The following is a 19,242-nucleotide window of genomic DNA, read 5'->3' as shown; positions in this document are numbered from 1 at the left end:
GTTCCTCGAGAGGCATTACGTGGGGGGAATGAGCACATGCTTAGGTGCTCAACATCTTCTAATGGATGGGAGACCCACACTGGGAGTGTTCCAATTAAGGTCGCATCAAGCCATGGGTGAATTGTCACCACCAGAACATGGCTCTGTAATTGCCAAGGTTGTGTTTTTTTTATTATTAAAGTTTGTGAAGGCTTCTCAAACCAATCTAGGAAGTGCCTTTGTGTGTGTGTGTGTGTACATATTTATTTATATATACGAGAATCCATTTTGAATTCAAGCGGCATGATGCTCTAATCGCAACTGGCCCAAACCTTGTCCCAGTTTGGCATGACCATTATGCTTCATATAGCCTAGCTTAAGGTCACATCCGCTCCAAACATTTAAAGCACTATTAAACCACTTTCAGCAGCCCTGGAGGATATCGGGCACTGCAGTTTGTTCAAGAGTGCCGGGAACTGTAACCCTGCAAAGTTAGCACCCTTAAGAACCTACAGTTTGTCGGGATCTCCGCTCGGCCGAGCTGATAAAGCTCATTTTCTTCCCCCGAGTCCCTCGGAATCGCCTTCCGACGTGTTTAACGACCTGAGCCTTTGATAAGGCTCCAGGGCACGTTCCATTCAACAGAGTTTCCAGCACAGGAAAGAGACGAGAGCTTTGGGCTACATGGTTAAAGAGTTTTATTTCTTAACTATGCAGACAAAAAACACATCCTCTCTCTATGAAAGCAGAGAGCAACTGAACAAAGGAAACAGGAAACCAGTAACGTCACATCTGTCTCTAGTCTCTAGACTTCCAATAGCCTGGACTGTCTCTGGAATGTAAACAGAGTCCTGTGACTCCAAGCAGCTGCTCAGTGGCAAAACAGAAACTATCACAGTTCCCAGGGGTATTTGGAGGAAGACATGACTGTTAAAGTGGGAAATAATTCTTTAAATGTCTGGCCTGGATGGAGAGGAACTGCCCTCTCATTCTGAGAGAATGTTTTAAAAATTGACCAGCCAGTGTGGTGTTGTGGTTAAGAACCGGCGTTCAGAGGCCCACTGGTCATGAAACTCACTGGGTGACCTTGGGCGCAGTCATTACCTCTCAGCCTAAGCTACCTGAACCTAACTCACAGGATTGCAGTGGGAATTAAATGAAGGGGAGAACCCTGTACCCCACCTTCAAACAAACAAACAAATTTGTGTATCTGAAGAAGTGTGCATGCACACGAAAGCTCATACCAATAACAAACTTAGTTGGTCTCTAAGGTGCTACTTGGGACACGGGTGGCGCTGTGGGTTAAACCACAGAGCCTAGGACTTGCCAATCAGAAGGTCGGCGGTTCGAATCCCCGCGACAGGGTGAGCTCCCGTTGTTCGGTCCCTGCTCCTGCCAACCTAGCAGTTCAAAAGCACGTCAAAGTGCAAGTAGATAAATAGGTACTGCTCCGGCGGGAAGGTAAACGGCGTTTCCGTGCGCTGCTCTGGTTCGCCAGAAGCGGCTTAGTCATGCTGGCCACATGACCCGGAAGCTGTACGCCAGCTCCCTCGACCAGTAAAGCGTGATGAGTGCCACAACCCCAGAGCCGGTCACGACTGGACCTAATGGTCCGGGGTCCCTTTACCTTTAAAGTGCTACTGGAAGGAATTTATAAATTTATTATGATGATGATGATTATTAAAAATAGACCCCTGGTCCTTCTTCCCAAAGGAACCCAGAGACATTTTCATATGGCTACGTGCAAATAACCCCTGAGCATGCATATCGCTTTGCAGGCATGAATATTTCTGTTGTGGAATAAAACTGTTAAGGAGCAAACGCTTTAAAACCTGGTTTGAAGAACCAATGTGTCGTGAACTGTGTTCCCCGCCCTGTGGCCTCTTCTTCACTGCCAGCTATTCCAAGCGAGGGGATTTCAGGCTTCTCCCCTGCCAGCAAACACCATTTCAAGAGTCTCTTCCTTTTCCAAACCAGCTTTGGGGGGTGGGGAAGCGGGTAGCTGAGACCCATGTGCCGAGGCATGAAATGCACTCGCTGGGGCAGAGTTTGAGAGCGCGGTCCCTTGGCTGGTTTCAGCTTCTGGCAACAAGCCTTGCCTGCTGCCTGGTGAGCGCTGCCTGTCCCTGCTTCCTTGCTTGCCACTGAGCCTCCTGTGACCCCTTGGTGCCAGGCAGGTGGTGGTGATGACAGTGGTTTGCAGCCTGGTTGCTGCAGACCAGGCTGACTGCTTGTCTGACGTCTTGTGACCCAGCAACCGGCTCTAGCGCTTAACACACTGCTTGTCCTGGACTCTTGATTCTGGAGGAGAGACATAAGAGTGTTTCCTCCCTCTATCTCAGAAGCGGCTGAGTGGCAGGGTGGATAAAAAATCAATGGTTTTTAAAAATAAAAAAATGGATTATTAAAATTTAAATCAGATTTTTATTATTTAAATTGGGTTTTTAAAATAAAATGATTCTGGAGGAAAAATCTTTTTAAGGATAGTTTTCTGTTTAGGTTACATTATGGTCCAAAGGCTATTCATCAGGAAATAAGGATTTGTTCTAAGTTTTACATGTGTGCTAAAACTGAGTCTGTTTTTTAAAAAAAAAGTTTAACCACAGCAGTTAACAAACATAGATACCTATGTTATGATGTTATTGTTTTAGTTAAATAAATTGTTTCAATTGTTATTAAGAAAATGATTGTTTTTCTCCTTCCAATAAAGTACAGCAGAAAAGTTGTCCAAATATAAACAGTTAACTTATTAAACCTCACAATCATTTCATCATTGTCTGTCTGTGTGTTTCTAATAGTACAACCAAATCAGTAATTTTTGATATAACTGTAAAAACTACTCTGAAAATTTATTATTACAAAAATGAAACCTTCATCTGATTGTAAATATTAAGATTATACCAGCAAGAATTAGTCTTTCTGTAAAAAAAATGATTTAAATCAAGTCTTACTGACTAGTGATTTAAGTCGGGATTTAAATCGATTTGATTTAAATCGAATCCACCCTGCTGAGTGGGAAGTCAAGTCTGGATACTACCCTGTGCACGTTCATTCACGGATTCCCTCTCACCCTCTCCTTTTTCTCTTCACGCAGGCTGTGAATTTTTCAAGGAGTACAAAGAGCGGGGCTACCGGGCGGAAGGGCTTGTTTTTAACTGGAAACAGGTACGGGGGCAGGCCGTGAAGCAGAGTTACTGCGAAGCTGTTCCAAGATAAACTTTTTCAAGGCTCTTGGTTTTTGCCGATGGCCCAAGCTGTTTGCGAACCAACTCTGGGAGCAGTGACCTGGCCTTTGTTTCTCCATAGTCACTGGAATCTTTTCACAGGCTTAATTTTGCACCAGAGTCCATGTTCCCAGTGCTAGGACTCAATCCTGGAATGTGAAACAATTGGGGTTTACGGCCAGCCGGCTGTGTCCTTTCCCAGGCTCCTCTGTTTCCTTTTTCTGCCTGCGCTTTTCCACTTCTGAGGGCCCCAAACACTTGGTTTCTCTGGCCTCTGAGCACTGGGTTCTTTTGGGGGTCTCCTTTTTGGGAGTGGGGCTCAGTTTTTTGCACACATAAGCAACGCCCAGGGCTTCTCCCCCCCAAGCCCTCTTGTGTGTTGATAGATATGCTTTGGCATAACTATCAACACACAACTATTACAACTATTAAGGATTGTAACTTGGCGAAGGAGTTTCCCATTAGTATGTACAAGTAGGGGGTCACTGCAACATTGACTTGTTTCTCTTCAGGTTTCCATCGTCCCTATTCCATCCCTTCTTTCCCAGGTTCCTCTGCTCAACAAGCAGATAATTCAACAGATTACCGTATTTTTCGCTCTGTAGGACGCACCTGACCATAGGACGCACCTAGTTTTAGAGGGGGAGAACAAGAAAAAAAAATCTCTCCCTCTCTGCGTAGTGCCCCTTCAGCGAAGCAGCAGGAGAAACTGAGCCCCTTCCATTTCTCCTCCTGCTTCGCTGAAGGGGCACTGCGCAGAGAGGGAAAGCTGAGCAGCGCCTCTCCAGCGAAGTGAAGCCAGGAGAGCAAGAGGGATCAGTGCGCACCGATCCCTCTTGCTCTTCAGGCGTCAACAGCTATCCCTGAAGCCTGGAGAGCGAGAGGGGTCAGTGCACACCTACCCCTCTCTCTCTCTCCAGGCTTCGGCGAAAGCAACGTGAAGCCTCCGGATCGCGGTGGGAGTGCTCCAGCTGCGCTTTGGAGGCTTCGTGTTGCTTTTGCTGAAGCTATGGAGCCTGCACTCGCTCCATAAGACGCACAGACATTTCCCCTTAATTTTTGGAGGGGAAAAAGTGTGTCTTATAGAGTGAAAAATTATGGTAATCAGCATTCTGTGCCTGTTGAACATGCTTAGTGGGCTGTTTCGTGACCCTTTTTCTTAAAAATAAAATGGTGAGGGGTAGTCCATTGTGAAGCTATCCAGACAGCAAGATGGTTCATTTGACCCTTTGCATATGTCTTTGTTCTCCCCCTTCTAGTTATCACCTCCCACCTCAGCATTCCACGCTACTTGAGCTATTAAGGGATTATTGGGGTTTTTAGGATTTTCCTTGCTGATTTTGTGCATCCGTTTTGGCTACACAAACCTGAGAAGGCTCAGATTGGTGTACAGGTTGCCCCTGAGCAGTTAAAAGGATTCATTTCGTTCACCAGGGAATGGGCGGAAGGAGCTGTTGGGTCAGAAGGCGGTGTTCCAGGGCAGATGAACCTTGGTGCTATTTTCCTGAAAGTCAGAGAGTGTCTGCTTAGGTGATAGCCGGTCTTGGCAGCACCGTCGCAGACAGCCCCACCTTCGCACTTGCAGCCACAAGAGGGCCTAGAATCTGCAGCAGTTTTGGGAGTTGCTGCTTCTGTCCTTCCCCTTCCCCACTGCTGCTCAGACGGTCCTCTCTGAGAAATCCTTTTGAAAGCATTCAGCCGAGAGGCTTGTTCCTCCCATAGAAAAGGACGCCACAGTAACACGCTTCGCAACGGGGAGACATAACGCAGGTGAAATACGGTTGCTGTGAAATCTAGCAAGCGTGCAATGCCACACTCCACGGTGTCTTCCTCAGCACTTATGAACCACCGCGAATCAGGATTCAGAGCTCAGGAGGAAGGCTTTGAAAGCCACTTAATTGTGGAGAAACAGGGCCATTCATTTAGGCAGGGATTGCCAGCTTCTGTATTCCAGGCAGCCAGTTATGTTTCCCTCCCAGGCTGGTCTTGGGAGGGGCAGAAGGGCACATTTTGCTACACAAACTGGCTTTTTCAGAGATGTGTGGAGCTGAGAGGAACCTTGGGGGTCGTCTCATTCATATGTGGTGTGTGTGTGTGTGTGTGTATACACACACACACACACCATATTTTTCGCTCTATAAGACGCACCAGACCACAAGACGCACCTAGTTTTTGGAGGAGGAAAACAAGAAAAAAAATATTCTGAATCTCAGAAGCCAGAACAGCAAGAGGGATTGCTGCGCAGTGAAAGCAGCAATCCCTCTTGCTGTTCTGGCTTCTGGGATAGCTGCACAGCCTGCATTCGCTCCATAAGACGCACACACATTTCCCCTTACTTTTTAGGAGGGAAAAAAAGAGTCTTATAAAGCAAAAAATACGGTGTATATATATATAGATAGATAGATAGATAGTCTGTTGAAGGAAAAGCTAGACACTTCCTAAGCCAGCCTCTGTCTCACTGTCAAACAGCTTTTACCAGGAGGAAGCTTCTAGCGCTTAGCCGAAATCTCCTTCCCTGCAGACTCCACCCATTTGTTCTAGCCCTGCTCTCTGAAGCAGCGGGAAAACAAATTTGCACCGTCTTCTGGGGACTGAGCGTGCTCAGCGGACACAGAATGCTGAGTGGGGCAGAGACCCAGAAAAAGACAGAATGAAATAGAAAAGATGGAAGCCTGAAGACAGCCCTTCAGATATTTGAAGACGAACATGTCTCCCCTTAATCTTTGCTCCTCCAGGCTAAACATACCCAGATATTTCAAATGTTTCTTATAAGACCTTGTTTCTAGACATCCTGGTCTCCCTTCTCTGGGCATGCTTCAGTTTGTCAGTGTCTTCCTTAAAATGTGCCCAGAACAGGATAGATTACTGATGATGATTAGCCAGAATAGTGCAGTACAGAGCAGAACTCCTGCTTCTCGTGATCAGAGCACTGTATGTCTATTAATGCACAAGTAGTGCAGGCGCCATAATAAAGTCTGTGCCCTGTAGTCATTGGGGCTTCTAATGAATGACCATTCCCAATTTAGGTGATGAGAAAATTCAGTGCCTGGGAAAGTCGTTGAGATCCATAGAGAAGTCATTAGGGGAAAAGGCTTACAATGACAACTGTCATGAGACAGCCAGCATAGTGTATTGACTGTAACGTCATACTAGGACTGGGAAGACCTGAGTTCAAATCCTTCCCAGGTATGAATCTTCAGGAGGTACCTGGAGCCACCCACTGTTTCTCAACCTAATGTTAACAGGGTTTTTCTGAAGATAAAACGGGAAGTCCCGTTTGTATCAGGCAAGAGATATAAATGAAATAAGTAAATGATACACCAGGATACAACTAAGGCTGCAAGTGGCCTTAGGAGCAAACTCCCCCTGAATTCTTAGGGACTTAATCATGAGCAAATCTGCATGGGCTCGGGCTGAAAGTCTTGGACCCAAAGCTAAGCTTTAGTTGAGAGGAATAGAGGAGTCAAATACACAGACCTGTTTGTAGTACAGGATTTCTAGTACATCCTTCATTACATCATCCTACCCCTGATGGACCTTGTGCCTCTTTCTTTGCAGGATTATGTTGATGCTCCTCTCAACATCCCAGTCTCTCTCACCGAGCGGTTGAACATTGACTGGAGCGAGTATCAGGTAAGATAGCAGGTCGCAAGGATTAAGTTTTCCCCTGACCCCTGGATGGTAGACAGGGCATAATGTCTTACACCATAACCAATGTTTCTCAGACTGGGAACCCCAGCTGTGTTGGACTACAACTCCCATCATCGCTGACCACTGGTCCTGATAGGTAGGGATGATGGGATTTGTAGTCCAGCAACAGCTGGGGACCCACGTTTGAAGAATACTACCATAAACTCATGAGGATGTTTGGTATGGCTAACGTTCTATATTTGTGTTGATGTGATTCTCTCTCCTGTTTACTGACAGCTATTTAATTTGGTTAGTTTATTTCTAGTATTTTATACAAAGTTGTACGGATTCCTTTTTTTGCTAACGATGAACACTAGTAACGTCTTTGAATTGCAATTGTCGTTCATGTGATACATTGAGAACCATTTTGGGCACAATTTTGTGGGAAGGTTCTACAGAAATCAACAAAGAAATGATGCTTCAGTAATTGTTCCACATAAGAGTTTCCAGAGGCGATCTGTGGGCTCCTGGGGGGAAAAGTTGGTGACGGTGGTAAACAGTATGCACATTTAAAAAGTGCTTTTATGGTCTGTGTCTGAGTTGAGCCCCCGCCCCCGCCCCCAATAACCTTATGAGCCTACCATCAGAATTTCACCTTACCCACTTTTTCTCTCTGGAGCTGAGAGCAGTTTAATTCTTGGTTCACGGGCAGCCTCCCCCCCCCCCGGTAGCTAGCCCTGCTTGGCTTCCTTCAGTTGCAAAATTTCATTGTGTCCTTTCTAGCCATTTTCTGAGCCGATTGGGGTAGGAACAGCAGTGAGTCCACTTAAGAAGGAGCCCTGCTGGACCAGAGAGAGGCTACTTCCAGTGTAGCACTCTGTTTGCAATAGTGACCCGCCAGAAAACTACACACAAGGCACAAAGGGAATAGCTCTTCTCTTGGCATGTCTCAAGCCCATGTTATTCAGAGGTACCCAGGTGTACTTTTTCAAGCCAGGACAAGCATTTCCGGGGTAAATTTGCAGCCTACTTTTCTGACAAGCAGTTTATATCCAAAGTGCTTACAGTACTTCTTAAAAATGTACGAATGGCATGTAATAATAATAACATAGCTGTCAACTTTTCCCTTTTCTTGCGAGGAATCCTATTCTTTTTTCTTTTTCCTTTCTCCTCCTGTGATGAGGCTGCATTTTAATATTTTAATGTTTCAGTATTTTAATTGTTGTATTTTAATCTTGTTTTTAAGTTATATTCATTCAACTTGTTTTTATTATTGCTTGTTAGCCGCCCTGAGCCCGGCCTTGGCCGGGGAGGGTGGAGTATAAATAATAATAATAATAATAATAATAATAATAATTATTATTATTATTATTATTATTATTATTATTATTATTATTCAGAATAAGGGAATTTCCCTTTAAAAAGGGGGAAATTTGACAGATAATAATAATAATAATAATAATAATAATAATAATAATAATAATAGTGTTAAAACAATTTATGTGTTACCTTTAATTTTGAGAAGAAAGACCAAGGCACTTCTCAAACAAACAAAAGCCGACAGCAGAAAAACCGGTACAAAACAGGACTCTAAATCAGGAATATATAAATAACGCCGTTAAAAAGTTTCAAGTGCCTCGAAACACAAAGCGGCGCCTCTTTAATTGCAAAACACGGCGAAAACATGCTCACAATGGGAGGGCATGTTATCAGAGAGCAGCGATCCATTAAAAGCCTGCATAGATAAGTGGTTTTTTCAATTCCCTTGTGTGGATTAAGCTGAAGCCGTTCCGTGTATGTATATAACCGGTGTGTAGGTCAGAGGGGGAGGCGCGCTTGAGAAGCTTTCTCAGATGTGGCCCGAAACTTGGGTGAGTGTGAAGAGGAAACGGTTCTGCTCCACCTAAAGAGATGGAGGTCTGGCACGACCCCATGTTTTGCTTGCTATCATCTGGACAGCATTGGGAGAATGCTTTCCTGAGCACTCCTGTGCTTGTGAGTAGTTTGTTAGACGATAGAGCAGGGCGGTCTGGGCCGTGGGTTGCACGTGACCAACAAGGCCTGTTTTGGCAGCCCTCGGCAACATTCAAGAAAAAATAAATCTTAAAGCCTTAAAAAGATATATTTTTTTGTGTCAGGTGTGGTTAACGAAAGTGCATACGCCTGTGTATTAGCTTTGTTTTATAATTAAATCTATTGTGTATTTAATATTATATTTAAATAAACTAATTGTGCATTTTAAATGTTATTAAACATATTGTGAACACTTTAATTTACGATATGGGAATTGAGTTAAGTGTGCTTCTGTGTCGAAGTACAGTGGTACCTCGGGTTACATACGCTTCAGGTTACATATGCTTCAGGTTACAGACTCCACTAACCCAGAAATAGTACCTCGGGTTAAGAACTTTGCTTCAGGATGAGAACAGAAATTGTGCTCCGGCGGCACAGCGGCAGCAGGAGGCCCCATTGGCTAAAGTGGTGCTTCAGGTTAAGAACAGTTTCAGGTTAAGAACGGACCTCCGGAACGAATTAAGTACTTAACGCGAGGTACCACTGTATAGTACTCTTGCAGCCCACTTGGTATGGAAGGTTGGACCGCTCTGTTACGGAGCAATAAATGTGCCCAAATAGTTGTGATTCCATCCTGCACTGCCTTCTGCGAAACAGGCTTGAGAAAACTTTTTGGAGGATCCTGTCTGTCTGTTAATCTCTCACAAACACAATTTCCGCATGTGTTGTCCTGAAACAGGCTTGAAGTACCAGGGCATTTTTGCTGCTGACTTACAACCTTTTCCCTGTCTTCGAAGATCTCATTCTACATTCCCTCCCATGCCTAAACCAAGTACAGTGGTACGTCGGGTTACATATGCTTCAGGTTACATACACTTCAGGTTACAGACTCTGCTAACCCAGAAATATTACCTCAGGTTAAGAACTTTGCTTCAGGATGAGAACAGAAATCGTGCTCCAGCGATGCAGTGACAGTGGGAGGCCCCATTAGCTAAAGTAGTGCTTCAAGTTCAGAACAGTTTCAGGTTAAGAACGGACCTCCGGAATGAATTAAGTACTTAACCCGAGGTACCACTGTATTTCTCACCAGCCCTTTCCCCCCCTTTCCCTTTGACACACACAGCATTTAAGGTTGGAATCAAGGTTCCCTTTATTTCTGCCCTAGTCCCTTCTTCTGAAGCAGGACTTCCCTGCTTAGCCTTAAAGCCTTTTCAAGATAAGTGCTTCCGCCCAAAGACACGTGCTAACCTCCATTTCCCAGAACAGGAACAGCATGCGTCTTCTATGAAGGGGAACAAGGGAGGGCCTGGAACTGACTAGGCCGCTGCAAGACTAGGTGGACTGTGTCCCTCACCTCTTGTAGGTGACTTCCTTAAAAATAACATTCGCTGTAACATTTAACACATGCAGGGTAGTGTCTCCGCACTGTGCTGAAAATCTGCTGACAACAAAGCAATGCCCTGTAGCGTTCTGCTGGTGCCCTGCAATTTCACCTCAATTCTGCCAAGCGTGGCTTGCCGTTAATTGCATTTTTGAGCACATCCTTGCCGGCGAGAGCTCCGCGGCGGAATGTCAGTCATTTTCTTTTGATTCCTCGGCAGCCAGTTGGCGCTCGCAACTTGGTGCGTGAGAGGAGATAACCCACCTGTTCCTGTGGCAGGTTTGGCCTTCAGTCCCCGCCCACCAGCCTAAGATACTCTTGATTGGCACCTGCAGGTTGTTACAAACAAAATGAAACCCTGCTATGCAGAATGTGAATTTGTTTAGAGCTGAATCGTGGAGAAGGCGAGAGAGAATTTGTGGGAAATGAATGGCCAAGTATATAGATGGCCAGTAAAGTGTCTTATGTGGCGCTCTAGGGTGACTTCTGGGGAATCACTTGTTATGGGCCTCATTTTTCTAAAGCATTCATCAGTGCTTTGCAGCTTCCACCATTCAAATTCCCCACAGCACCCCTAAAATAGTATTGCTCTGGGGGAATTGTGGGAAACTTCTCCCCCTATTTTTTTTTGACAAAGTAATAATCATAAATAAATAAGAATAAAAATGTGCACCCCACCACCGAGACCATTCCATTGTAACTATCCAACCTCGCAAAATTTCAACACCTCTTGCGACCCCTTTGACCCCTTTCCGTTTTAACAGTACGAATTCTGCAAACGCCGTCCATATCTCCTCAAAATCATTTCTCCTGAGTATTCCCTGTCTTACCTTAATGGCACATGTTAATGTATCATTAAAGGCTGGAATTGTGGGAAACTTAAATGGCAGAAGTTGCCCGAGTCTGATCAGAGTGCTACAGATGCCAGTTGCCAGTGCCTGTATTATTACTATTACTATTTATTAAGATTTATAATACCGCCTTTCATCACAAGATCTCAGGGCGGTTCACAATTAAGCCCAAGGAAGCCTATTAGCATAAGAGGCACTTTTGCTTAAAGGCTTGGTCAAACCCGAAGCAATAGCACAACGGGGGCCTATATTAGTGGGGCAAGGAAGCAAGCTGTAAAGAGATTTCTTCCTTAGGTACCTTGTTGGAGCAAATGTGCTGCCCCCATTCCACCACCCCCTTTTTGCCGTAACCATGAGCGCTGTTGTTATCATTCATTTAATTTATAAACTGCTTCCCAAAGTGATTTGCAATAGAACAAAAGCCTGTATAAGCAAGTTTCTTATAGAAAAACAGTTTATAGCAACAGCACATACATAAAATCAATTCAGGTGCAGTACAGAGACCAAGTGAGATAAACATCTCCATTTAGAAGGCTACAGTCATACCTTGGTTGCCGAATGCCTTGCGAGACGAACATTCCGGCTCCCAAACGCCGCAAACCTGGAAGTGAGTGTTCCAGTTTTCGAACGTTTTTCAGAAGCCGAACATCTGACGCTGCTTCCGCGGCTTCCGATTGAGTGCAATAATCTCCTGCAGCCAATCGGAAGCCGCGCCTTGGTTGTCGAACGTTTTCGGAAGTCGAACGGACTTCCGGATCAGATTCCGTACGACAACCAAGGTACAGCTGTATTTGAACAAGGAGGAATGTCTTTAGCAGGTGCTGAAAAGGCAGCACAGAAGGTGCCAGTCTTACTATTTGCTGGGAGTGGGGGAGTTTCAAAGGGTATCTGCCACCATGATTGGTTGGGTATATAAAAGCCAAAAATACCTTTTGAGTCTCATCATCGTACACAAGACCACACTCAAGGCAGCTTACAACATGATTGCATCATTGCCAACAACAAAAGTAAGGTAAAGGTAAAGGCTCCCCTGACTATTAGGTCCAGTTGTGGCCGACTTTGGGGTTGCAGCACTCATCTCGCTTTACTGGCCAAGGGAGCTGGTGTTTGTCTGCAGACAGTTTCCGGGTCATGTGGCCAGCATGACTAAGCCGCTTCTGGTGATACCAGAGCAGCGCACGGAAATGCCATTTACCTTCCTGCCAGAGCAGTACCTATTTATCTACTTGCACTTTAATGTGCTTTCGAACTGCTAGGTGGGCAGGAGCAGGGACCGAGCAACAGGAGTTCACCCTGTCGCAGAGATTCGAACCGTCGACCTTCTGATCGGCAAGTCCTAGGCTCTGTGGTTTAGACCACAGTGCCACCCGCGTCCCTTACAACAAAAGTAGTCCTAGGCAATGAGGAAAACACATCAAAAGCTATGCTGTACCACCAAATTGAACAGTTCCAACATAAGTCACAATAAGATTAGGAATAAAGGTAAAACAAATTAACAACAACAACAAAAACCCAACGGAAACTCCTAAACAATACCCTGGCCCAAGAAATCTGTTCAGCGGGCTCAGCATTTGTAGCTGGAGTCAGTCCAGGGCTCCAGGTGGGGGGGGGGAAGGCTAACCTGGTCCCAAGCCACATAAGGCTTTATGCACCAAAACTAGCACCTTGAACTTAACCTGGTAGCTGATTGGCAACCTGTGGAATTATTCCAGCAGAGGGGTAATGTGGGAACGCTGTTCCCAATGAGCAGATGAGCCGCTGCATTTTGCGTCAGCTCTAGCTTCCATGTCCGTGTCCAGCCCCACATATAGTGCATTGCCGTAACCCAACCACTAGAAACTAGCAGTGGAAAGTTCCCAAAAAGCGCTAACCTTCAGGATATAAACTTGTATGGTGGATGCCGATTTCTGCCATTCTTTACCAGCCCAGCCCATCACCACTACAGTCCGTCTGTGTGTCTCTGTCGCTCTTCACGGACAAAGTGTGATGCAACTTGGGTGAGAGGGGATACCCTTCCCAGTCTTTGACCAGAGCAGCCATTCTTCATTCCCAAAGTTTGATGGATCCCTGTTGTGTTTGTCTTCTAGCTCTCTTGAGTCACCTCATAATAATAAATGGGGTGGGGGGGGGACAGACACTGCTTGGTAAACATCCGTGGGGGCTTGAAGACTCCTCTCCCTCCTGACTTGCTGTCCCTGGGATCTTGTCGAGCCAGCCAATCCCATGCCAGCTGCCGAAAGTGGGTTAGGACTCTGCAGGCAGCTCAGTGGGGTCATTCCGAGACCAGCACAATGTGAAATTTCTGGCCCAGCCAGCCCAATTACTGAGGGAGGATTCTGTTCCTAGGAGGGTAGCGGTTTTCCCTTCCCCTGCACATTCCCAGGCCCTCCTGTTACTCTCACACTATCTGTTTTCCGCTGTGAAGCGCTCATGGACTGAGCTTCCCCATTTGGGGGGGGGGCTTGTTGAAGTGGGTCGGGACGCAGCAGGGCGTTCATAGACTCTAATCAATGTTTCAGAACGCGCTCCGCCACTGGGCTGTAACAGTTCTTTACTTTAGGGGGTCCTGAAATCACTCTGTGATTCTGTAGGAACCAAATTCTCCTGAACAATTGAGTAATGAGTCAGAAATTAGAGCTCTGTTTCCTTCTCCTCCCACTGCATTCTGAAGTTTCCTTCCAAATTTCTTTTTGGGTAAAACACTTACGCAAGCGTTCCATGCTTTGCTTCAAATCCAAACGTCACAACTAAGAAACTTAACTGATGTTGCAGCTGGACCAAGAGTTGCAGCATTGTGTGGCAAAGTAGAATCTCCAAGTGGATTGTCGAACTTGCAGGATAAGTCCCTGCTCAGATATACGAGTCAGAAGGGACCCTGAGGATCATCTCGTCCAGCCCCCTTGCAGTGCAGGAAAATTCAGCTGTCCCATATGGGGATCAAACCTGCAACCTTGGCGTCATCAGTACCACACTCTAACCAGCTGAGCTATCCAGGCTTGGGCACATCGCTGTACTTCAGCCCAACTTAATACAACCTTAAATACAAAATCTGCTACCGCCACTACTTGACTCTTTGATTACTTTTCTCTCCTTCCCTTTTCTTGAATGCACTTAAGCCCAGCCTCTCTCAACCCTGGGGCTCTCCAAATGGCGTTGGACTCCAGTTCCCATCTTCCCTCACTTTTTGGCTGTGTTGACTGGAGCCGATGGGAGCTCTAATCTGAAAGATTTTTAGGGTTACAGTCATGCAAGCCTGACTAAAGTTGCAAAATGCAGGGCTCTACATGGTTTTAGACAAGGAAAAGGGTGGTGCAGCATATTCTTTTAGAGGGAGCACAGGGAAGACAAGCCAGTAGTGATGTATGGAAGTGAGAGCTGGACCATAAAGAAGGCTGATCGCCGAAGAATTGATGCTTTTGAATTATGGTGCTAGAGGAGACTCTTGAGAGTCCCGTGGACTGCAAGAAGATCAAACCTATCCATTCTGAAGGAAATCAGCCCTGAGTGCTCACTGGAAGGACAGATCGTGAAGCTGAGGCTCCAATACTTTGGCCGCCTCATGTGAAGAGAAGACTCCCTGGAAAAGACCCTGGTGTTGGGAAAGATGGAGGGCACAAGGAGAAGGGGACGAGAGAGGACAAGATGGTTGGATAGTGTTGTCGAGGCTATCAGCATGAGTTTGACCAAACTGCAGGAGGAAGTGGAAGACAGGAGCGCCTGGCATGCTTTGGTCCATGGGGTCACGAAGAATCAGACACGACTAAACAACAAAGGGAAGACAAGAGAAAGCCTGCTTGTGTACCTTCTAGTTCCTGAGCCTCCTGCAGAAACCAGTTGCCTTCACTACCACGGAGACCAGAAACTTTTCCATCATTCTTTCAAAATGAAAACCCTTTTCTAGGTCTTGCAGATGCATGTGCCCATCAGAGCCTCTGCCTTGCCCCAAAATAGCCTTTCCCCCCTTAACGTTTGTGTTGTGACCTAGAGAGCATGCAGCCCCCTTTCCCTTGTGATCCCATGGATGATGATGGTGGTTGTCAATCTCGTTTGGGGTAAGTGGGCAAGTGGAGAGGCTTAAGCCTCTGCCTCTAAGAACAGAGAGCTTAAGATGCACGTCCTCCAACAATACAGGAGGGCTCTATGAGAGCCGCCACAGAGACGTGGTTTCCTGCAAATTAAAGGCGGCTCTGCATTCTCCCACTTCTTGCTTGCATGCCAGTCCTCCCTAACTTGCCTCTTCGTGGGGGAACAAAATGTAGACACGAAGCAGGTAATAAAATACGGGTTAAGTGTTTCAGGTAACGAGTGTTGAGCAGGATTCAAAGATGCTCCAATACGCATCACTTTATCTGTTCTCTTTTTCTCTCCTCTCTTTCTCATCTATTGCCCTCCCCTCCCCTGCAGAGCTGGGACCTGGTGCAACAGACACAGAACTACCTGAAGCTCCTGATCTCCATTATTAATGGTGACGGTGAGGTTTTCTTCTTGTTGTGGAGAAGGTGGGAAATGGGAGGGTACCTTTTGGGGGTGGCTTATTTGACTACTTTAGAAAACAATGGGGTGTGTGTGTGAGAGAGAGAGAGAGAGAGAGAGAGAGAGAGAGAGTGTGTTTTGAAGAAAACTCCATGGCAAAGAAACCTCATGGCTAAAAGCAGGGGAATTGAGGGTTGGGCTTCTAGACTTAAATACAGTGGTACCTCGGGTTACATACGCTTCAGGTTACAGACTCTGCTAACCCAGAAATAATACCTCAGGTTAAGAACTTTGCTTCAGGATGAAAACAGAAATCGCGCCACCGTGGCATGGCAGCAGTGGGAGGCCCTGTTAGCTAAAGTGGCGCTTCAGGTTAAGAACAGTTTCAGGTTAAGAACAGACCTCCGGAATGAATTAAGTACGTAACCAGAGATACCACTGTATTGGCATCCCCTTCAATAATCTGAGCTGAGCTGCAGAGTGCTGCTCCCTATGCATTTGAAGGGCTGTTGCCTCTGGTCTCCTGTGCACAGTGCACCCTGCGTGTCTCCCAAGAAAGCTCTCGTGAAACTTCTGTGGCTGAGACTTTTGGACGCAGCCACTCCATATACCCTGCTTTTCAGAGGCCTCTCATTCCGCTTTGCTCGGTGAGCTTTGAGGCGCCTGTTGCGAGCTCTGCCCCTGTAGCCAACTTGCCTCCCGATCTGCCCCCTCTGATTCGCTCATCGGGGCTGAATATAAAAAGGTAAAGGGACCCCTGACCATTAGGTCCAGTCGTGACCGACTCTGGGGTTGCGGCGCTCATCTCACTTTATTGGCCGAGGGAGCCGGCGTACAGCTTCTGGGTCATGTGGCCAGCATGACTAAGCCACTTCTGGCGAAACCAGAGCAGTGCACAGAAACGCCGTTTACCTTCCTGCCGGAGCCGTACCTATTTATCTACTTGCACTTTGACGTGCTTTCGAACTGCTAGGTGGGCAGGAGCAGGGAAGAGCAATGGGAGCTCACCCCGTCACGGGGATTCGAACCGCTGACCTTCTGGTCGGCAAGTCCTAGGCTCTGTGGTTTAACCCACACCGCCACCCTGGGGCTGAATATACAGGGCAGTTATTTGGCTGGATTTTATTCACAGTGGACCCATTTAAATCCACAGGCCTAACTCAGTAATTTTCAGTGGGTGCTTCTGTTGTTTCCTTTCTCCCGTCCCCCAGGCTTCATATAGTCCCTTGTTGCCTGCCTTGCGGAGCCTGTCCCTGGAGAATGCTGTGCCTTGTGCATCTGGCCTGGCATATGCCACCGCATCCCCTGGGGGGCTAAGCGGAGCCCTCGGTGCCCCGGGGGTCTTTTCATCCTGAATGCCATGCAAGTAACACAGCCTTTTCCCCTCCCGCCTTTTGCTTTGCCTTCCTGCTGGCTCAGCGCAGATGACAGTGGGCTCCTGATACACTGTATATCCGGCTGGGACAGGACGCCTCTCTTCATCTCCCTCCTGCGCCTCTCCCTGTGGGCTGTGAGTACCAATGGGCATGTTTCCGCAGGCGAGGCAGTCGCCAAGGGGTGCAGCCGGGAAGGGGGCGGGTTGGGTGGAGAGGGAGCGGTCGCTTTTCTTTCGTAGCTTGATTGGCAACAGGGGGACCTCTGTGGTTCTTGCGGCGATGCTTCCCCCCACTTTCTTCTTCAAATGCACGAATCTGTTAGTAGAAAACACAATGTTCGGCATGCTAAATTACACGGGGCACCTTTTGCATTGCTGGTACAGTTGGAAGAGGCAGCAGCTTTCAGAACTGAGGACACCTTGCCCCACTATTTGCTTGGGGAAGAAGGTGGGGGTTTGTGGAGCAATTAGGGCTGCCTTTGGGGACAGAGAGGGCTGGAGGATATGGGACAACTTGAGTTGCACCGAATTAAAATCTTGCACTCCTTGTCTGCTAGAGCCTCCGTACAGAGCTAATTCCAGAGGGGAAGGGAAGCAAGTGAGGTCAAACATTTGCTGGTACCTCCAGACTAGCAAAGGAATCACTGCCAGGGCAGAGCAAGAAGGCTTGGTTTGTGTGTGACCTTTATTTTCAGGTGAAGTGCCCCCTGCCGTGGACCCCCGAAATCCTTAAACTTAATATTCTCTCCCATTTTGGTTTCTAGGCTGTGTATAGCTGAAACTTTTACTCCTCCCTTCCCTGTGACCTTAGAGACCAGAATCACACTCACTCTCTCTTAACAAAAACTGAATTCCTTGATGTCCTCTGATCCACATCCCTTATTGTTCCTTACCGTTTCTTGTTCCGCAGCAGGAGCAAATTGTGTTCTCTCAAGCAAAAGCGCATTGAGTCTATTGCATTTGCATAATTTTCATTTGCTGATAAAACTGGGATGTCGGGAAATGCAGGGAAAAAAATCTCTGGCATGAGAGGCAACAGGAAGGGTGGAGAAGCAGCAAAGAAAAGAAAAAAGGGAGGTGCCTCTTAAGAACTGTGGGTGTCAAATTTGTCCCATGGTGTTTGTAAAACGTCACGGCTTTTTTCTCCTATAACACTGAGGACGAGAAGCTTGCTTTTTGAAAACAGCTTTCATTCTGTGTCTAGATTGCATATGACATAGCTTTGGAGAGAATTGCTGGCATAGCTTCATTGCATTGACAAGAAACCCTTTCTCAGTCATTGGCTTTGGCTTATAACCTGTTTGGGTCTCTCTTCCACACAGCTGCAAGGGGAAATGCAGGGCAGCTGAATGTCATTGTCATTTGTGATGTATTGTCAGTTTTTCGTTCCTTAGGATGGGCTGATCCATGCATCCCTGGAACCTGCGGAGATCCTTTATCTGACCGTGGCCTATGACTGGTTTCTCTTTGGGTAAGCATCCTGCCTTGGCCAAAACCAGGGAGGGAACAGTAGGACCAGCTGCAGATTGGATTAATGCAGTTTCCCCTAACTCATTTGAATTTGAGGGTGGGGGCTCCCTACGCCGCACCAGCCATTTGTTTTGCAGGTGAGCGTATAGAGACCCTCGCACACAGTTGCACCTGTGCACCCAGCCTACAGCTGTGAGTGATAATCTGTGTACTGGAGCACTGATCATAGAAGGGCATCTCTGATTTCCCAAGACCATGTAGATAGAAGCTTATCTTTAATAATAATAATAATAATAATAATAATAATAATAATAATAATAATTTATTTATACCCCGCCCATCTGGCTGGGCTTCCCCAGTCACTCTGGGCGGCTTCCAAAAAAATACTAAAATACCATAATACAACTTAAAGCTGCCATTGAAGGCTCTGTCCTTCCCAGATTAGCTGGTGATTGTGCGACCAGCAAATCTAGCATTGGCAAATCGGAACCTGTTTGCCAGGAGACCTTCAGTCCAAGCTGCTTCACAGCTAGCAGGGGAAGGAAAGCTCCAAGCTAAGCCTGTCTCAAGATCCTCCCCTCTTGTGTGAATTCTGGTCATAGTCTGAAGAAACATTGGGTGGGCTATGGAGAAACAGACTTCCAGCCTCTGTTTCCTTGCTTGCTCTTGAGTTTGAACGCTACTCGGTTTCCCTCTTTCTCTCGCAGGCACATGCTAGTGGATCGACTCAGCAAAGGGGAGGAGGTGAGTGTCGCTGGCGGGGGCCGTCAAAAGAGCGGCAGTGATGTCAGCATCCCATGGCTGACTCCGCCCTGGCAAGGGAGGGGGTGGGATGAGGCAACGGTC

The 19,242-nt window shown here is 46.7% G+C and overlaps 1 protein-coding gene across 3 annotated transcripts in view; it reads left to right on the top strand.

Moving 5' to 3' along the window:
* Positions 1-19,242, top strand: part of MTMR14 (myotubularin related protein 14) — an 86,372-nt gene that overhangs the window by 25,811 nt on the left and 41,319 nt on the right. For all 3 annotated transcript variants that reach the window (XM_053378473.1, XM_053378471.1, XM_053378472.1), the window contains exons 8-13: positions 3,074-3,144; positions 6,762-6,836; positions 15,483-15,549; positions 16,976-17,061; positions 18,321-18,397; positions 19,104-19,140. In XM_053378473.1, the coding sequence (XP_053234448.1) occupies positions 3,074-3,144; positions 6,762-6,836; positions 15,483-15,549; positions 16,976-17,061; positions 18,321-18,397; positions 19,104-19,140 (413 nt within the window). The remainder of the gene's footprint in view (positions 1-3,073; positions 3,145-6,761; positions 6,837-15,482; positions 15,550-16,975; positions 17,062-18,320; positions 18,398-19,103; positions 19,141-19,242) is intronic.

Source organism: Podarcis raffonei, chromosome 2 (genome assembly GCF_027172205.1).
Source record: "Podarcis raffonei isolate rPodRaf1 chromosome 2, rPodRaf1.pri, whole genome shotgun sequence".
Classification (NCBI taxonomy): domain Eukaryota; kingdom Metazoa; phylum Chordata; class Lepidosauria; order Squamata; family Lacertidae; genus Podarcis; species Podarcis raffonei.
Note: the sequence above shows the minus strand (reverse complement) of the source record. Positions and strands in the feature narration are given on the sequence as shown.